This window comes from Aquarana catesbeiana, linkage group LG10 (assembly GCF_042186555.1).
Source record: "Aquarana catesbeiana isolate 2022-GZ linkage group LG10, ASM4218655v1, whole genome shotgun sequence".
Classification (NCBI taxonomy): domain Eukaryota; kingdom Metazoa; phylum Chordata; class Amphibia; order Anura; family Ranidae; genus Aquarana; species Aquarana catesbeiana.
This window is the reverse complement of record NC_133333.1, coordinates 111,585,512-111,607,130: the sequence shown is the minus strand read 5'-3', so window position 1 is coordinate 111,607,130 and position 21,619 is coordinate 111,585,512. Positions and strand designations below refer to the sequence as shown.

The window sequence follows — 21,619 nt, the reverse complement described above, 5'->3', positions numbered from 1 at the left end:
AGAATGATGCATGCGCCGCAGAGTGGCATGTGTACTGCCTCTCACCCGGATGCCTCATCCTCCAGATATCTGTAAATCCGTAATTGTCAGCCCACTGTGTCAAGGGGGTCACCCCTGATGGTCCCGCACCCATCCTATCCAGGTCTGGGCTTGGGGTCATGTTAAAATCTCCAGCCATAAGTACCCCAGCTGAAGGGTACTGAGCTATTATTGGGGTAATTTTCTTAAGGATCTCCACCGTGGCTGGGGGGGGATGTATATACCTATTATGAGTAATTCTATTCTATCACACATTGCATGTATAGCCACATATCTTCCATCTGGGTCCAGATGGAGATCTAGTAGTGTAAACCCCACCGACTTGTGGACCAGGACACCGACACCCCGGGAGTACGAGGAGTAAGTCGAGTGATAATATTTACCGACCCATGGTTTCCGTAGTGCCAGCGTCCTGCCCCCCACCAGGTGAGTCTCCTGTAACACACATATATGCGGGTTGTATTTTTTCAAGAAATTAAAAACCAGAGATCTCTTGATTTTGGTATTCAGCCCTCTAACATTCCACGACAGCACTGTCAGTGGTGGCATTGATTCAGTGTTAAAAATAGGAAGCCAGGTTGGTAGCCAACCCCCGTCGGGGTCACTTAAATCTAAGGAGGAAAAATAAGAGCAAAAATAGCATACATTTGTTACCCTGAAAATTAGATATTTGACCTCTCACGCCACCTGGTGGACAGAGATTCAAACAGCCCTGTCCTACTATACTATATACAGTAACACAGCATGTTGAGCATATGTAGCAGCAAAAAAGGAAAGCAAAAGAAAAAAATATCAAAAGTCCCAACTCGGAGCAAAAACTTGTGCTCCCCATCCATCCCCCCCTCCCCCACCCCGCACCACCCCCCAAACTTCGGCGTGCCTCATTCCCAGAAACCTTCATGGCAATTGCCAATTGGGGAAATGAACAAGAAGGGGTCCGAGCGTTACAGTACACACAGTAAGCCTCCCCTTGCTGATGAAGGAAAACCGTTCCCTGCAGAATAAAAGAATTAACTTCACCCGGAGAAATAAACACAGTCCTCTGGGGGCACATAACTTGAACCTGTTTTCTTCTTTAAACCTCTAGATTGGTACAATCAGAGGGGTTGCTTGTTGAAAACGAGCATTAGAGATGTTCTATCTCATATCTTCTGTATCCGCACTTTTTTAATCTTGTGCCTGAAGCAACTCATCAGTGTCTCTGAATGGTTTCCAGCCATTGCGACGCTTCTTCAGGGGAAGTAAAGAAACGCACCCTCTCTCCATCCTGGACCCTGAGCCTCGCCGGGAACAGCATACTATACTTTATTTTCTTGTTGCGTAGGTTCAGTTTGACTTGATCAAATGAACGTCGTTGCTTTTGAGTATCAGCTGAAAAATCCGGGAAGATCATTAACTTAGCCCCCTCATATCTCAGCTGCTCAACCTTCCTTGATTCACGGAGAACAAGGTCCCGATCTCTAAAGTTCAATAATTTCAGGATGAATGTGCGTGGAGGAGCTCCCGGGGGCCCCCGGGCAGCAGGCATTCTATGTGCCCTCTCCACCACAAAGACACCCGAAAATGCCGCTTGGGGTAGCAATTCACGCAGGAGGTTTTCCGTGAATGACGTGGGATCAGTACCCTCAGCCCCCTCCGGGAGACCCACTATACGGAGGTTGTTCCTCCTATTTCTATTTTCGGCATCTTCTGCACGGGTTTCAAGGGATTTAATTTTTGTCTGCAGCGTGCAGAGCGAGACTGTATGGTCTTGCAACACATCTTCCGCGTCTCCCACACGGCGTTCAGCCTCAGTAAGGCGGGTTCTGAATGTGTCCATGTCTCGCCGTATGAGGCTAATATCTAGCTGCATTTGCTCAATTTTCCCTGTGAGGGTTGACTGGCAGTTGGTAATAGCCTGCATAAGGGCCTCAAAGTTAGATTGCTCCCGTTCCCTTTCCTGCCTGCTCCATGTCCTCAGACTGCGTCGCCATCTTGGAGCCTTTGGCGGGGCGTGGGGTCCGCGCGGGGGTATTCGGGGCACTTTTTTGGGAGTTGCGGGCTGATATAGCTGCCTTCCCTCTGGTCATACCTCCCTTCTCTCCTGCTTTCAGCTTGGGGGGCCACGTATAGGGATTTAGTGTAGCAGGGTTTTAGGCCTACAGAGAGGTGAAGCTGCAGCGGGACCCAGGTGACCGCTGTGGGGTTCGTGGGGTGTAGATTAGTCTCTCCCTCTATGTCCTACCTTCCTCCGCTGTGGATTGCTGCTTTTTAGGAACTTTCTGAGTCAGCGGTCTGCAGGGAAACAGGGCTTTAGACCGGGAGTAGGATTTCAGGCCTACCAACAGGCGCGGCTGCAGCGGGGCCCAGGTGTTCGCTGTGGGGTCCGTGGGGTGCAAATTAGCCTCACCCCCTGTGTCCTACCTTCCTCCGCTGTGAATTGCAGCTTTTTGGGAGCGTTCGGAGGCAACAGTCTGCAGGGAAACAGGATTTTAGGCCGGGAGGAAAGCGGAGCTATCTCACTGCACGTCCGCTCCGGTCGCCATCTTGGACACGCCCCCCAGATGTGCCTCTCTTAATCATCAACCATGTGAGTTGGTAAATGTTGTACCTTCATTAAATGTAACCATGACGCTACACTTAGAGGTGCCTGTCTTCTCTTTTATACTCAGTTGTGACATGATGCTACTTGTAGATCAAGTCAAAATTTATAAAAAAAATTTAGCTTATCTTGCAAAACGCTCTCAAACCAAGTTACTCTCAAACCAAGGTTTTACTGTACTTTTATAAAAAGAAGCAAAAATACTCTTGCGCACAGGTGTATTGGCTAGAAAGTCCCAAGGGTTCAAGAAGGACTATGGATTTCGGCCTTGCTGCTCTCAAGGATGGGATTGTCCTGGTGTTAAATGAAAAGAAGAAAAAGAGCGCACCAGCCTAGTGCATTATCCTTGACAGATTTATTAATTAAAAACAAGATAAAAACTACTCACAATGGTCGAAGAAAAAATCGCATAGTATATTGCACAGAGGCAAATGCTACCACTGGATTATTTGCCTCTGTGCCATATACTATGCGATTTTTTTCTTCGACCTTTGTGAGTAGTTTTTATCTTGTTTTTAATTAATAAATCTGTCAAGGATAATGCACTAGGCTGGTGCGCTCTTTTTCTTCTTTACTGTACTTTTAAAATGATTTACTCTGGGCTCTGGGCTTCAGCAAAATGGCAGCCTCCAGCAGGAAGAAGCAGGAGCAATGCTGGAGGCAATTTACAGCACACACTCATTTTGGTAGCATAATTATTACTGTGGAATGTATGTTCCTTGATAAAAATCATAATTTTTTTATCAAGTTGTTATTGGTAAAGTTCCACTTTAATCTGGTTGAAAAAAGACACAAGTCCATCCAGTTCAACCAACAAAAAACACCAAACACACACTAGTGACTGGTCTCTTTTCCGACTGAACCCTAATTACAACCACACTCTGGTGTCTATCCTTCAGCCAACTGCATATCCACTGAACTACCCAAGGGTTAAGTCCTTGTACGACATTTTTATTAGATCATTATGTGGAACTGTATCAAAATACCTTGCTGCACTCAGGATAGGCTACGTCCACAGCACCACCTTGGTCCAAAACATTAGACTATGGGGGATCATTTCTCATAAACATTCTTCTACAGGTATAACCTGCTTTGGCATGCTAAAAGAGACACTATGATCAGGCTATTCTTAAAGAGGAAGTAAACCCTGATGGGTTTTACTTCCTCTTTATTCCCCTGCATCGCATACTAGCCCATTATGTTGCACTTACCTGCAAACGAAACCCGCGATGTCCCAGCTGGTGGGTGCATCCATCTTTACCCCCCTTCCTTCCGGGGCCATGGACTCCGGCTCTGTGACTGGCCGGAGTCGCATGCGCGTGGGAGCCGACGGTTACGGCATGGGCCCTATAGAGACGGCACGATCATGCCCTTTCTTTAGTAGCACATGCGCCCATGACGTTGGCACAAGCGTATATGGTAAATTTCTCCTAAACCGTGCAGTACCTACAGGTAAGCCTTATCTTAAATCCGTTGTCAAAATCCGTTTTCGGAAATTCCGATCGTGTGTACACAAATCCAACGGACAAAGTGCCACGCATGCTCAGAATAAATAAAGAGATGAAAGCTATTGGCCACTGCCCCGTTTATAGTCCCGACGTACGTGTTTTACGTCATCGCGTTTAGAACGATTGGATTTTCCAACAACTTTGTGTGACCGTGTGTATGCAAGACAAGTTTGAGCCAACATCCGTCGGAAAAAATCCTAGGATTTAGTTGTCCTCATGTCCGAACAAAGTCCGACCGTGTGTACGGGGCATAAGGGTTTACAACCACTTTAACTACAATCTTCCTATAAGACTATACTGTATGTGCAGCTAACGTATTTTAGACATATTATTTACATGTAAAAACCTCCATTGTGTATACATCCAACAGTTCTGATACTGCTTCTGGGGGTCACCATCTTGAATGTGATTACAGCAGCTCAAGCAGACGTAATACTGTTACTCAAGTGACATTCTTATAGTAATCCCCCTTCGCTTCTCCTTTGGCTGCTACATAAAATATGTAAGGAGGTGAGGGTAGCGGTGAGGTAACTGGGCCAGCACAAACAGTAATTAGACGCGATTAAGAGAAGAGAGGTCTATGACGTGTAAGAAGAAAGGGGGCTGAACTAGGGAGTTGACTCTCTTGCAGAAGTCCCATTTTGTAGCAGGTTCAATGGCACATTGGAAGAGAATGAAAAATAAATTATAGATAGGAAAAACACTGCAAGTAAAATACATGACTTTTCTGCTTTTTATTTGTCTTTTTACAGAGTCTCTTTAACCACTTCAATACTGGGCACTTACATCCCCTTCCTGCCCAGACCAATTTTCAGCTTTCAGCGCTCTCACGCTTTCAATGCCAATTACTCAGTCATGCTACACTGTGCCCAAATACAATTTTTATAATTTTTTCATACAAATAGAGCTTTCTTTTGGTGGTATTTAATCACCACTGGGTTTTTTTATTTTTTGTGATATAAGTAAACAAATAGCGAAAATTTTAAGAATATAAACACTTTTTTTAAAGTTTCTGTTCTAACATTTTGCAAATAAGTAATTTTTGTTCTTAAATTTGGACCAAAATTTATACTGCTATATCTCTTTGGTAAAAATAACCCAAATTAGTGTATATTATTTGGTCTGTGTGAGAGTTATAGAGTCTACAAGCTATGGTGCAAATCATTAAAAATCGATCACACCTGATGTACTGATGGCCTATCTCATTTCTTGTACAAATACCCCCCAAATGACCCCTTTTTGGAAAGTAGACAGTCCAGTGTATTTAGAAAGAGGCATGGTGAGTTTTTTGAAGTTGTAATGTTTTCCCACAATTCTTGGGAAAATTAAGAATTTCTTTTTTTTTTTTTTTTATATACACAAAATTGTCATAATAACAAGTTATTTCTCTCGCACAGCATATACATACCACAAATTACACCCCAAAATACATTCTGCTACTCCTATGGCAATACCACGTGTGAGACTTTTACACAGCCTGGCCACACAGCCTGGCCACATACAGAGGCCCAACATGCAGCGAGAACCATCAGGCATTCTAGGAGCATAAATTACACATCTAAATTTCATTCCTACCTATCACAGTTTTGAAGGTCCCTGAGCACCAGGACAGTGGAATTACCCACAGAATGACCCCATTTTGGAAAGCAAACACCCCAAGGTATATTCTTTGAGGCATAATGAGTCTTTTGAACATGTCATTTCTTTCCAAAAGTTTTTGGAAAACGTGGAAAGAAAATGAAAACTTTTTTTTATACACAAAGTTATAAATTTTTTTACACAAAGTTATCAATATATAAAAATGTTCTAACACATAGCATGTACATAGCAAAAATGACCCCCCAAAATACATTCTGCTACTCGTTCTGAGTATGTGGATACCACATGTGGGAGACTTTTACACAGCAAGGCCACATACAGAGGCCCAACATGCAGGGAGCACCATCAGGCGTTCTAGGAGCATAAATTACACATTTCGATTCCTGACAACCTATCACACTTTTGAAGGGCCTAGAGCACCAGGACAATAGAAACACCCACAAAATGTCCCCATTTTGAAAAGCAAACACCCCAACATATATTCTATGAGGCATGGGCTGGTGACAGGTACTCGGGTACTCTGATGAGCTGGAGATAGGTACTCGGGTACTCTGATGAGCTGGAGATAGGTACTCGGGTACTCTGATGGGCTGGTGACAAGTACTCTGATGACCTGGTGATAGGTACTCGGGCACTCTGATGGGCTGGTGACGGGTACTCGGGTACTCTGATGGTCTGGTGACAGGTACTCAGGGTACTCTGATGAGCTGGATATAGGTACTCTGATGTGCTGGTGACAGGTACTTGGGTACTCTGATGGGCTGGTGACAGGTACTCTGATGGGCTTTTGACAGGTACTCGGGTACGCTGATGAACTGGTCACAGGTACTCAGGGTACTCTGATGAGCTGGAGATAGGTACTCTGATGGGCTGGTGACAGTTACTCTGATGGGCTTTTGACAGGTACTCGGATACTCTAATGGGCTGGAGACAGGTACTCTGATGGGCTGGTGACAGGTAATCTGGGGCTGGTGACAGGTCCTCTTTATTTGGGGGTAGATCAGGCACTGTATTGCACTTTTTTTCGTCCAGATCTCCTCCTCACACACTGAGAAGGAGAAACAACACTACAGCCGTTTGTTGGCATTTGTGACCAGCTGTGATTGGACACAGCCGGTCACATGGTAAAGAGCCAATTTCATTAGCTCTTTACCCTGATGGGGGATGGGTTGTGTCCGAGGGACATGCCTCATCTTCGATCGCTGCACTGCATGCCCCCGGGGGCCCGCAGGAGTGGTGAGAACTGGAGGAAGTCATATGATATTCACCCGGGGGGAGGAGATGTTCCTGCCAGTGTTATTTGTCAATGGCCCAGTATGGAAGTGGTTAATATAGCAACACAGTTGCTTTAACTACTTCAGCCCCGGAAAGTTTTACCCACTTCCTGACCAGGCCATTTTTTGTGATATGGCACTGTGTTGCTTTAACTGACAATTGCATGGTCGTGCAATGTTTTACCCAAATAAAATTGATGTCCTTTTTTCCCCACAAATAGAGCTTTCTTTTGGTGGTATTTGATCATCTCTGTGGTTTTTATTTTTTGCGCTATAAACAAAAAAAGAGCAGCAATTTTTAATAAAAAACAGTATTCCTTACTTTCTGCTATAAAACATTCCCAATAAAAAAAATAAAATCAAATTTCTTCATCCGTTTAGGCCAATGTGTATTCTGCTACATATTTCTGGTAAAAAAAATTCCAATAAGCGTTTATTGATTGGTTTGCGCAAAAATTATTATTATACAAGCTATGGGTTAGATTTAGGGCATTTTTATTTATTTATTTATTTATTTACTAATAAAGGCGTCAATCTGCGATTTTTAGCGGGACTGCAACATTGTGGTGGACAAATCTGACCCGGAGTGACCCTTTTTGGGGTCCAGTGACACCAATACAGTGATCATTGCTAAAAAATACACTGATCCCTGTATAAATGACACTGGCAGGGAAGAAGTTAACACTAGGGGGCGAACAAGGGGTTAAGTGTGTCCTAGCGAGGTGTTTTCTAACTGTGGGGGAGGAGTGTTAAACTGGAGGAAAACAGAGATCGTGTTTCAAAACAGAAGATCTTGCTTTTCCTCACTGACAGATCAGCGGTGTGCCTTGTTTACACAGACACACCACTGCTCCGTGTCTCCTATGAACGTTCTGCGTGTCGCGTCGGCCACCAGACCCGCTGATTGGCTCCCGCTGTGTCCAATAACAGCGGGAGTGGCGCTCCAGCAGCGCGCTCCCCCTACACCTCGGCCACAAAAATCACGTACAGGGCATCCCTGCCTCAGTATATGTACAATGGCGGTCTGGAAGCAGTTAAAGACTTTTGTAACCATCTTTAAATAGTGCAACCGAAGGATTAATTTCTCAACATGTTTCCCCACACGCCATGGCTTCTTTAGGAGAGTAGTATCTATCAGGCACTAAGAAAATAATAGAGTAAATTACAAAATACACATTAAAGAGATAATCAAACCATCAGTATAAATACAAAGCAAAAATAATACCACACATCCAAACTGCCAATGCAATATTCAAGCCAAATATGGGATCTGTTTACCTGTATGCAGGTCTTTCAAAAAATTGAAATAGTGAATTGAATGCAAACTCAAATAGTTAAGCTACTTAAATCAGGAAGAAGCCATGGCGTGTGGTGAAACATGTTGAGAAATAAATCCTTCGGTTGCACTATTTAAAGATTGTTTCAGTACATTGAATGTAAACTCTTTTTACAAATATGCTTTTATCAACTTTTCCTAATAAAATGTGAATTTTTTTATATAAATTTTGTGTCACCCTTCTGCACCTTTAAAATCCCAGTTCCTTCTATGTTTTGTATATTGCATATTTTAGGGATGTGGTGCCAACACTTATATTAGATGTGAGGCAATTTATTTATATTTTCACTTTTGTAACCATGTTTCGTGTTACATCCATATTTGGTCACATTCCTCAACCCCCACCTACAAACCGCCTCTTCCGCATCCATTACCTACATCCTAATATTTTCTTTTGGTTTCGGCACAGCTATGCATGGCTCCACCCACACAGCTTAATCGTCCATTCAGAGGCACCTCAGCAGAGGGACTTGTGGATCATAATGGAGCACAAGTGCAGTGACGTGGGGTTCCCCCCAAAGATCCATACCAGACCCTTATCCGAGCACGCAACCTGGCAGGCCGCAGGAAAAGAGGGGGGGCGCTCCCTCCTGAACCGTACCAGGCCACATGCCCTCAGCATTGGGAGGGTGCTTTGGGGTAGCATGTTGATGGGGAGAAAGGCCTCATCCCCACAACCCTTGCCCGGTGGTTGTGGGGGTCTGCGGGCAGGGGGCTTGTCGGAATCTGGAAGCCCCCTTTAACAAAGGGGACTCCCAGATCCCGGCCCCCCCGTGTGAAATGGTAATGGGGTACATTGTACTCCTACCATTTCACCCAAAAAAGTGACAAGAAAGGTAAAAAAAACACACGCACAGCTTGGCACAAGTCCTTTAATTAAAAAAAATTCCAACGATGTAATCCTTCTACGATCCACGAACGATACAGCCTCCTCCATAGAAGGCGCCCGGCAGAATGGCGTGCGACTCGGATGACAGTTCTTATATAACTGAGGGCGGGGCCACCCGTGATGTGGACGGGTGACCCCGCCCTCCTTTGACGCAAGGGGAAATGCCGGGGTTACCCAGCGACATGTACGGGTGACCCTGCCCCCTCTGATGCAAGTGGTAATGCCGGGGTTACCCAGTGACATGTACGGGTGACCCCGCCCCCTCTGACGCAACAGGGTTTCTCGTGATGCGTCAGAGGAGGCAGGGTCACCCGTACATGTCACTGGGTAACCCCGGGATTTTCCCTTGCGTCAGAGGGGGCGGGGTCACCCGTCGGTTATTTAAGAACTGTCACCTGAGTCGCGCGTCATTCTGCCGGGCACCTCCTATGAAGAAGGCTGTATCGTTCGTGGATCGTAGAAGGATTACATCACTGGAATTTTTTTTTTTTAATTAAAGGACTTGTGCCAAGCTGTGTGTGTGTGAGTTTTTTACCTTTTTTGTCACTTTTTTGGGTGAAATGGTAAGAGTACAATGTACCCCATTACCATTTCACACAGGGGGAGTTCGGCATCTGGGGGTCCCCTTGTTAAAGGGGGCTTCCAGATTCCAATAAGCCCGCCGCCCGCAGACCCTCACAACCACCGGGCAAGGGTTGTGGGGATGAGGCCCTTCTCCCCATCAACATGGGGACAAGGTGCTTTGGGGGGCCACCCCAAAGCACCCTCCCAATGTTGAGGGCATGTGGCCTGGTATGGTTCAGGTGGGGGCGCTCTCTCGTCCCCCCCTCTTTTCCTGCGGCCTGCCAGGTTGCGTGCTCAGATAAGGGTCTGGTATGGATTTTTGGGGGGAACCCCACGCAAATTTTTTTTTAAATTTTGGTTCGGGGTTCCCCTTAAAATTCATACCAGACCCAAAGGGCCTGGTAATGGACTGGGAGGAATCCCATGCCATTTTTTTCAATGACTTTCATCTGTATTGCGGGACCTGACAATTCATTAATAGCCGCGAGTAGTTTTAAATGACCTTTTTTCCTTTAGAAATGACATTTTGTGCAGGGAATTTTCTAAACACGGGAAACATGCGCTACTTTACAGGCATACTATAGACACCCCTAGGTACGAAATTTAAAGGAATATTTCACTTTTATTGTTTCACTTTAAGCATTATTAAAATCACTGCTCCCGAAAAAAACAGCAGTTTTTAAAACTTTTTTTGCATTGATCCATTATGACAATAACTTGCATATTAACCTTTAAAATTAGCACTTTTGATTTCTCCCATAGACTTTTAAAGGGTGTTCCGCGGCTTTCAAATTTGCAGCGAACACCCCAAATTGTTCGCTATTCGGCAAACGGGCGAACAGCCAATGTTCGAGTCGAACAGACAGCCCATCCCTAGTGAGGAGTGAAAAATGTTGGTATAACTCCGCTTTAATTCCTCTAGCCACATAATAGTAGGTCCATACCTCTGTAAGGAACAAAGGTTGAAGAAAGAATCTGCAGGAGCCTGTGCATTGCTCTTGCAATGCACTAATCATACTTTTAATGCTCTGCAGGCTCCAATGCAAAAATGTAATAAATGCACAACTTTTTTTTTTGCATTTTACATTCATTGAGGTGTGTATATAGGAATAGTAAAGCACAGATTTAGGAAGCACTTTGCAGCACGTTGGGTCTCTTTGTTTACGTAAGCTGCAGGGTGGGACTGATCTGCCCACAGCTCATTGGATAAACAAAGAGGGCCAAGTTGGAATTCCCCCTACAGATGAGTCTGAGGACGCCCAGGCTGATCACAACTTACAACCCCCACATTATAAAGTGCACACTGCCTTTTTTATGACTATTTTGAACTGGGTCAGTCTCCTTGTCTCTTATTTGTGGTTCACACCTAGTTTGCATTAGTATTACCTTTTTCTTGACTTCTGTGCATACAGTTTTAAGGTTCATTTGGTATTTGAAAACTTGTAAATGTCTTGGATGATTGTATGTTTTCAGTTAAAGTATAACTAAAGGCAAAACATTTTTTTTAGTTTTCGATAGAAGAGGAATTAGAACGCTAGTCAGTTTTTATTACGGTCTGTGCCCCCATTAGGCAGCTCCACCCTCTCCATTTGTCCTGTTTACCATTATCATTGAAAGTCAAAGTAAAAGAAAATCCCAAATGTTGGGTTGTCCCCAGAAAAGTAATAGAGGGGAAATCTTGCAATGGGGACACTAGTTCTGGTGAACTGGGGGTCCCCAAGAAATTCCCTTAATTTGCAGGGATTAACTCTCACTTCCTGTTAAGCTTTGGGACAGGAAATGAAGGGAAATCTCCACAATGGGACACAGATGGTGAAAAAAAAAATCTGAGAGGGGTTATAATCCTCCCTTGCTCTATCCAAAAAAAAAAAAAAAAAAGTTTTGCCTATAGTTCTACTTAAAGCCTTTCACTTTTAACAAGATAAACAAATGACTTGTTTTGGATGCTGTATATGCCTATTGTATTTATGGTGGTTATATGGAGTTGTACAGCTATATATGAACTCATACTTGGTCCCAGGGGATAACCATTATCCCTATTTCATGGTGCAGTGGCAGGCACAAATGTTTTTATTTTTTATTTCATCATATGAATTGCTTTTAATTTTACTGTTTTTGTTTATCTTTTTGCATTCATGCAACATAATGAGATTCAACTCCTTTTTAAATCTCATTTGTAGATTACTGCAATTTTTCAGAGGTACTTTTTAGAAGTTGTGCTGTTTCTTCTTTATAAACTCCATGTTTCAGTGTTGGATGAGGGATACACAGCTTTGCATGATAGAGTCTGCAAGGTTGAGATTTGCATATTGCACTCTTCAAGGCAGGGAGTGCCTCGGCTACAGAGGAAGAGGATTTCTATGGCAGTTATATTTACGGTCATCTTCTGGCATTCCTATTCCAGATTGCCCTATTTATTCTAGTGACAAATTCCTTTTATGCACATTTAACACCCATTTAAAGTGATACTAAACACACACTGTTTAATTTACATAATCCCTTTTATTTCTGTGTGTGGATGATGGCACTGTAATTATAAAAAACATTTAAGTACCTTTTTGCTAATCAATATACAGCTGTCACATGACCCAGATCTTTCCCAGCCTGTCTGCAGGGAAACATAAACAGGAGGAGCTTTGAGTCCTCTGCTGCTGGTCATGTGTTCAAAATGAAAAAATAGCCTTTGGAATACAGAGTAAAAATAAATAAATAATATCAATTAAATTGGCATAAAATAATATACAGTAAAACCTTGGATTGCGAGCATAATTCGTTCTGGACACATGCTTGTAATCCAAAGCACTCTTATATCAAAGCGAATTTCCCCATAAGAAATAATGGAATTTCAGATGATTCCTTCCACAACCATTTATTCATAAGTCCTTCAATTTATAGTCTATATAAAAAGATTATAGCAATGTGATAGGTTGTGTAACCATAAAATGTTCATCCACAAATGGAAGCCTCCTCAAGGGGATTAGAAGCAAAATCCAGCAGGAACTACAGAGTATAAAAAAGAAAAGAGGCGCCTCAAAGTGTAGCAATATGGTTACATTTAATAAAGGTACAACATTTAGCAACTCACATGGTTGATGATTAAAAGAGGCACATCTAAGTATGCAGGCATCCGGGGGAAAGCTGTCCACATTGACCTTCCCTGCAGTAGAGCGATCTGAAAGCGTGGCTTGAACCGTTCGTGGAGCATAGCGTGGAAGGGATGACATTGATAGTGGTGTGGAGGACGGTCTATGTGGACAGCTTTACCCCGGATGAATGCATACTTAGATGTGCCTGTTTTAATCATCATTCATGTAATCATATTGCTACACTTAGAGGCTCCTCTCTTCTCTTTTATACTCAGTTGTGACATGACGCTACTTGTGTTTTTTTTCTTCTACTTGTATATCATGACATTGCTTGTGTATCAAGTCAAGATTTAATAAAACATTTTGCTTGTCTTGCAAAACGCTCTCAATCCAAGGTTTTACTGTATTTAAATTCAAATCTTTATTCATTTGTGGAAGTAACATGGTGTGGGTGGATTTCTGGCAGTCAGTCTGTGTCACGCCCTCCAGCCTGTGTCTTAGAATAAGAGGGAGTTGAAGCCTCCAATAATCTACATGTAATATCCCACCCCCATTGTGTTTAGCTGGTTAGTAGCCATGGAGGAGGAGGGAGGGAGTGAGTGGGCTGTCATTTACCACTGTGTATTCGCCCACATGTGTGACTCCATAATCACATGGGCTGCTCTGATGTGATAGTGAGGAAATGCTCTGATGTTATAGGGAGAAAAAAACTCATTGAAAACTGAGCATGTGCAGAGTTGCCACTATAACTGCAAAATCCCTAGCTGAATTGGGGACATGAACAGAAGGTGGAGATAGAGAACAGCAGGATCAACCAGGTTTTTTGCAGAATACAGAAAATAAATGTCATAGTGGCTCAGTGAGTATAAACAGCATGTACTATTTATTGATAGTTTTTTATGATGTGGACTTAGTGACACTTTAAAATGGTAATAAACCCTCACATATACCCAGTGGAGTGAAAAGCCTCAATTTATGCACAGAGATTAAACAAATCCTCCTACATAGGTTTAACTACATTGTCTACAACCCTTCAAAAGGGCTTAAAGTCTTTCTTCATCTGTCAGGAGCACAGAGGAGGGGCGGAGAGGCTACAGTAACAGTGTGTGAGAGCTGATTGGAAGAAAGGAACACCCCCCCCCCCCCCACTCCACACAGCAGAAGAACTGTGTTCTGAATAGACAAGCTGTCTGCTGAGCTCTCTCCCCCTCCCTACACAAATTTATCTTGTGTGGAGAAAAACTTCTCAGACATGACTCATGCTGATAACAGAGGACAAAGCATCAGAGAGAAATGACACTTAAAGCTTTGGAGAGAGATAAGTAAATACTACACATATTTGTGCTTTGCTCAGATTTCATGACTGAGGTATACAACCACTTTAAGTATTCAGTATGATTACAAAGACTTCCTGTTTTCCTATCACTCATTGAGCCAATGGGTTATTAGTTATTGTGGTTCTTATGTGCTGATGCATTTTTAAACAAAACTGTCTCTACATTGGTTTTGCAGAGAGGCTTAAAGTCCCTAATTCTACAGTCAAGATGAACAGCAAAGTCACACCAAATGAGCTGTTATCTCAGGTCAACCAGTTTTGGAGCTTGTTGGATGATATGGCTGAAAACAGCCCAGACAGTTATCAGACGTTCATACGGCGACATATGAATGAAGGAAAAGACTTCATGAAGCCCCCAGAACCATTCTTGTGCATACAAACTAAAATATTGGTAAGATAAATAATATATATTTTAGAAGTGATAGCACCTGTATGATCAGATTGATTTTTGACCTGCGCCACTAAGCAAATCCGAGTTGTCGCTGACTGTGTACAACCCTGTCTCCAGGTGAGAAAAGATTTAAACTGCAGCATTTTATAAAAGAGGAAGCTTTAGGGCTCATGCACACGGCCACTAAAAACGCAGCTCTTTCATCAGTAGTGCGTCTTTTGTTTTTTTACACATCGGAACGCAGTTCTATTGTTTTCCAAGGCCTGTGCAAGCAGTGCGTAAAGATCAGTAAACTTTGTAAAGTGAAATATGTGTCCACGGCAGTGTTAATTTTGGCAGCGAATTTTGTTTCAGTTTTAGTCTTAGTCTTATGCCGCGTACACACGATCGGTTTTCTCGTCGGACAAAGATATGACGGCTTTTCCAACGGGATTCCGCTCAAGTTTGCCTTGCATACACAAGGTCACGCAAAAGTTTGCTGAAATTACGACCATCAAGAACGCGGTGACTTACAACACTACAACGAGCCGAGAAAATGACGTTCAGTGCTTCCGAGCATGCGTCGGGATTTTGCGTGTCGGAATTGCCACAGACGATCACATTTTCAGATAGGAACTTTTCCCGACCGAAAAATTGAGAGCTTGCTCTCAATCATTTGCTGGCTGGAATTCCGCCAGCAAAAGACCGATGGAGCATGCACACGGTCGCATTTTCCGACGAAAAAATCTCATCAGTCTTTTGCGGGCCGAAATTCCGACCGTGTGTACGTGGCATAAGGACTAAAATGGCATTTTAGTTTTAGTCCCATTTTAGTCTTCTGCAATTGTTTTAGTTTTAGTCGTATTTCGTCGACTTAATCTCCAGTACATTTTAGTCAACTAAAATCTAATGAGTGTAATTAAATTGTATTGCATTAGTTAACATTTCTCTACAATTTTCAAACTCATTATATACTGCTGGAATGAAAAATCTAATGTTATTATTTATGGTATTGAGGTATGAACATGCACTACAGACCAGTGAAAATTTGAAGTCAAATTTCAATTTAGTTTTAGTGTTTTGACTAAAATGGCATTTTAGTTTTAGTCCCATTTTAGTCTTTTGACTAAAATTCCATTTTAGTTTTAGTCTTGTTTTAGTCGTATTTTAGTCAACTAAAATAGTATTCATTTAGTCGACTAAAATGTTTTAGTCGATGAAATTAACATTGGTCCACGGTCAGTAATGTATGCATGTACACAAATGGAAGTAGAATTTTACATGTAAAAACTATGTATTAGGGCTGAAACAACTAATCGATTAATCGACAACTAATCGATTATGAAATTAATCGATTACTATTTTCATAATCGATTAATCGGCCAGTATCATAATGGAGTTAAAAAAAACTAAAACAAGCCCTTTATAGTACAAAAAGAGCAAATAATCGCTACTGTAGATGTTACTTTCACAGTTCTACAGTAAAAAAATGGACCCCTTAGAGTAGTGATTATTTGCTTTTTTGTTTTTTTGTAATATAAAGGGCTATTTTTAGTTTTTTTAAACCCATTATGTTACTAAACGTCTTAGACCTGGTTCACATCTATGTGTTTTTAGGTGCTTTTTTGCAGAAACGCACTACAGTTCATTTACATGGTTTCCTATGGGACACGTTCACATCTATGCTTTTTTCAGCCGCTGCGTATTTGGAAAGGGTCAGTGACTTTTTTTTATTGCAAAAACTGTGCTTTTTTGGTTCAATATACTTCAATGGAGAAGCTGCAGAAAAGCATTTAATGCGTTTTTGCAGCAATTTGTGTTTTTTAATCTGCCCAACAACAAATTGGCCAAAAAAAATGCAAATCGCCGCAAAATCACGTGTGCAAAAATCAAAACGCACAGCAAAAAGCACTGCAGAAACAGATCAAAAGCAAACTGCCTAGGTGTGTAGAGAGCCTTACTCTGGCCACATGGATCAATTTTCAGATGAGAATATTCAGACGAAAAATCTTTGTATATTCGCCGAATGAAAGAATGTTGTTTGAAATTTTCACTTGTTTTTAACATTTTGTTTTTAAAATGAATGTAATTTCTGAACGAAAACCACATACACTGTCTGTCTGAAAATTCCTTTGACCAAGAAGTTTTCTATTTCCAAATTTTCCCGTCACTGTGGTTGAAAATGAACGTCGACTTGACCCCACTAACTATCAGATTCACCCTTTAATAGTATGTACAGTATATCTCTCCTCTAATAGTATGTACAGTATATCTCTTCTGTCTGTTATTCTCAGAGTGGATTAGATATTTTGCTCCCTAACCATATAGTTGGTTATTTATATTTACCGCTGCATAGAGATATTTAAGAACAAATTGTCTTTTTTTAAAACTTTACATATTAACTAAATTATACCCCACGCTTTTTTTTTTTTTTTTTTTAAGGTTATTAACCGATTAATCGATTAATCGAAACAATAATCGGCCAACTAAGCGATTATGAAAATAATCGTTAGTTGCAGCCCTACTATGTATACTATAGATGTTTATATATCTATACACATGCAAACACAAGCACTTTTCTGACCATTTCATGCTTTTTTATGAAAATCTTCTTTTTTGGGAGGTTGCTGCTGTAAAACTTTCTATCTGGCAACACTGTTGCTTTAACCACTTGCCGACCGCCCTATAGCAAATATACTGCTACAGGGTGGCCGCTGTGAACAGGATCACATGTATATATACGTGATCCTGCACTTCCGGGTAGTGGGCGCAAATGCAGCGGCTGTTCACTTTCCGTTGTTATTATACACAGCAGGAGCCAATCAGCAGTTACCACGGACTTGATGTTCCCCGGCACCCACCGATCATTCGGTACAGTGGCAGAACGGCAATCTGCCTATGTAAACAAGGCAGATTGCCGTTCTGACAGTAGGGAAGGCATGGATCCTGTGCAAAGCAGAGACAAGGATCCATGTCTTCCCTTAGTAAAAGCACCTCCCACAGTACACAAAAACACTGGCTAGGCACACAGTTAACCCTTTGATCGCCCCTGATGTGAACCCTTTCCGGATATAGGCGTGACACCCGCTATTATTGTCCCTCCTGTCCTGATAATCCTGGTCTTTGCATTGGTGAATGTTTTGAATGCTACCATTCACTAGTTGAGAATTATCGTAGGGTACAGCACTGCACAGACTAGGCACACTTTCACAGGGTTTCCCAAGATGCCATCGCATTTTGAGAGACCCGAACCTGGAACCGGTTACAGTTATAAAAGTTAGTTACAAAAAAAAGTGTAAAAAAAAAAATATATATGTCGTTTTATTGTTCTCTCTCTCTCTCTATTCTCTCTCTATTGTTCTGCTCTTTTTTATTGTATTCTATTCTGCAATGTTTTATTGTTATTATGTTTTATCATGTTTGCTTTTCAGGTATGCAATTTTTTTATACTTTACCGTTTACTGTGTTTTATTGTTAACCATTTTTTTATCTTCAGGTACGACATTCACGACTTTGAGTGGTTATACCAGAATGATGCCTGCAGGTTTAGGTATCATCTTGGTATCATTCTTTTCAGCCAGCGGTCGGCTTTCATATAAAAGCAATCCTAGTGGCTAATTAGCCTCTAGTCTGCTTTTACAAGCAGTGGGAGGGAATGCCCCCCCCCCACCACCGTCTTCCGTGTTTTTCTCTGGCTCTCCTGTCTCAACAGGGAACCTGAGAATGCAGCCGGTGATTCAGCCAGCTGACCATAGAGCTGATCAGAGACCAGAGTGGCTACAAACATCTCTATGGCCTAAGAAACCGGAAGCTACGAGCATTTCATGACTTAGATTTCGCCGGATGTAAACAGCGCCATTGGGAAATTGGGAAAGCATTTTATCACACCGATCTTGGTGTGGTCAGATGCTTTGAGGGCAGAGGAGAAATCTAAGGTCTAATAGACCCCAATTTTTTCAAAAAAGAGTACCTGTCACTACCTATTGCTATCATGGGGGATATTTACATTCCCTGAGATAACAATAAAAATGATTAAAAAAAAAAAATGAAAGGAACAGTTTAAAAATAAGATAAAAAAGCAAAAAAATAATAAAGAAAAAAAAAAAAAAAGCACCCCTGTCCCCCCCTGCTCTCGCGCAAAGGCGAACGCAAGCGTCGGTCTGGCATCAAATGTAAACAGCAATTGCACCATGCATGTGAGGTGTCACCGCGAACGTCAGATCGAGGGCAGTAATTTTAGCAGTAGACCTCCTCTGTAAATCTAAAGTGGTAACCTGTAAAGGCTTTTAAAGGCTTTTAAAAATGTATTTAGTTTGTCGCCACTGCACGTTTGTGCGCAATTTTAAAGCATGTCATGTTTTGTATCCATGTACTCGGCCTAAGATCATCTTTTTTATTTCATCAAACATTTGGGCAATATAGTGTGTTTTAGTGCATTAAAATTTAAAAAAGTGTGTTTTTTCCCCCAAAAATGCGTTTGAAAAATCGCTGCGCAAATACTGTGTGGAAAAAAAAAATGAAACACCCACCATTTTAATCTGTAGGGCATTTGCGTTAAAAAAATATTGCGTTAATATTTGGGGGTTCAAAGTAATTTCCTTGCAAAAAAAAATAATTTTTTCATGTAAACAAAAAGTGTCAGAAAGGGCTTTGTCTTCAAGTGGTTAGAAGAGTGGGTGATGTGTGACATAAGCTTCTAAATGTTGTGCCTAAAATGCCAGGACAGTTCAAAACCCCCCCAAATGACCCCATTTTGGAAAGTAGACACCCCAAGCTATTTGCTGAGAGGCATGTCGAGTCCATGGAATATTTTATATTGTGACACAAGTTGCGGGAAAGAGACAATATTTTTTTTTTTTTTTTTGCACAAAGTTGTCACTAAATGATATATTGCTCAAACATGCCATGGGAATATGTGAAATTACACCCCAAAATACATTCTGTTGCTTCTCCTGAGTACGGGGATACCACATGTGTGAGACTTTTTGGGAGCCTAGCCGCGTACGGGACCCCGAAAACCAAGCACTGCCTTCAGGCTTTCTAAGGGCGTAAATTTTTGATTTCACTCTTCACTGCCTATCACAGTTTCGGAGGCCATGGAATGCCCAGGTGGCACAAAACCCCCCCAAATGACCCCATTTTGGAAAGTAGACACCCCAAGCTATTTGTTGAGAGGTATAGTGAGTATTTTGCAGACCTCAATTTTTGTCACAAAGTTTTGAAAATTGAAAAAAGAAAAAAAAAAGTTTTTTCTTGTCTTTCTTCATTTTCAAAAACAAATGAGAGTTGCAAAATACTCACCATGCCTCTCAGCAAATAGCTTGGGGTGTCTACTTTCCAAACTGGGGTCATTTGGGGGGGGGGTTTGTGCCACCTGGGCATTCCATGGCCTCCGAAACTGTGACAGGCAGTGAAGAGTGAAATCAAAAATTTACACCCTTAGAAATCCTGAAGGCGGTGATTGGTTTTCGGTGCCTCGTACGCAGCTAGGCTCCCAAAAAGTCCCACACATGTGGTATCCCCATACTCAGGAGAAGCAGCTAAATGTATTTTGGGGTGCAATTCCACATATGCCCATGGCCTGTGTGAGCAATATATCATTTAGTGACAACTTTGTGCAAAAAAAATAAAAAATAAAAAAAATTTGTCACTTTCTCGCAACTTGTGTCAAAATACAAAATATTCCATGGACTCAACATGCCTCTCAGCAAATAGCTTGGGGTGTCTACTTTCCAAAATGGGGTCATTTGGGGGGGTTTTGTGCCATCTGGGCATTTTATGGCCTTCAAAACTGTGATAGGTAGTGAGGAGTGAAATAAAAAATTTACGCCCTTAGAAATCCTGAAGGCGGTGATTGGTTTTCGGGGCTCCATACGTGGCTAGGCTCCCAAAAAGTCCCACACATGTGGTATCCCCGTACTCAGGAGAAGCAGCTGAATGTATTTTGGGGTGCAATTCCACATATGCCCATGGCCTGTGTGAGCAATATATCATTTAGTGATAACTTTGTGCAAAAAAAATAAAAAAATTTGTCACTTTCCCGCAACTTGTGTCAAAATACAAAATATCCCATGGACTCAACATGCCTCTCAGCAAATAGCTTGGGGTGTCTACTTTCCAAAATGGGGTCATTTGGGGGGGTTTTGTGCTATCTGGGCATTTTATGGCCTTCAAAACTGTGATAGGTGGTGAGGAGTGAAATCAAAAATTTACGCCCTTAGAAATCCTGAAGGCGGTGATTGGTTTTCGGGGCCCCGTACGCGGCTAGGCTCCCAAAAAGTCCCACACATGTGGTATCCCCGTACTCAGGAGAAGCAGCTGAATGTATTTTGGGGTGCAATTCCACATATGCCCATGGCCTGTGTGAGCAATATATCATTTAGTGACAACTTTTTGTAATTTTTTTTTTTGTCATTATTCAATCACTTGGGACAAAAAAATGAATATTCAATGGGCTCAACATGCCTCTCCGCAATTTCCTTGGGGTGTCTACTTTCCAAAATGGGGTCATTTGGGGGGGGTTTGTACTGCCCTGCCATTTTAGCACCTCAAGAAATGACATAGGCAGTCATAAAGTAAAAGCTGTGTAAATTCCAGAAAATGTACCCTAGCTTGTAGACGCTAAAACTTTTGCGCAAACCAATAAATATACGCTTATTGACATTTTTTTTTACCAAAGACATGTGGCCGAATACATTTTGGCCTAAATGTATGACTAAAATTGAGTTTATTGGATTTTTTTTATAACAAAAAGTTGAAAATATCACTTTTTTTCAAAATTTTCGGTCTTTTTCCATTTATAGCGCAAAAAATAAAAACCGCAGAGGTGATCAAATACCATCAAAATAAAGCTCTATTTGTGAGAAGAAAAGGACGCAAATTTCGTTTGGGTACAGCATTGCATGACCGCGCAATTAGCAGTTAAAGCGACGCAGTGCCAAATTGGAAAAAGTCCTCTGGTCCTTAGGCAGCATAATGGTCCGGGGCTGAAGTGGTTAAGGTGTGTGACCTTGCTGTTAAGCTTGGTAAATACACGC

The 21,619-nt window shown here is 41.9% G+C and overlaps 1 protein-coding gene across 1 annotated transcript in view; it reads left to right on the top strand.

The window, feature by feature from the left end:
- PIH1D2 (PIH1 domain containing 2) overlaps window positions 1-21,619 on the top strand; it is a 53,457-nt gene that overhangs the window by 7,147 nt on the left and 24,691 nt on the right. Inside the window, exon 2 of the mRNA XM_073602442.1 lies at window positions 14,389-14,603. Within this exon, the coding sequence (XP_073458543.1) occupies window positions 14,389-14,603 (215 nt within the window). The remainder of the gene's footprint in view (window positions 1-14,388; window positions 14,604-21,619) is intronic.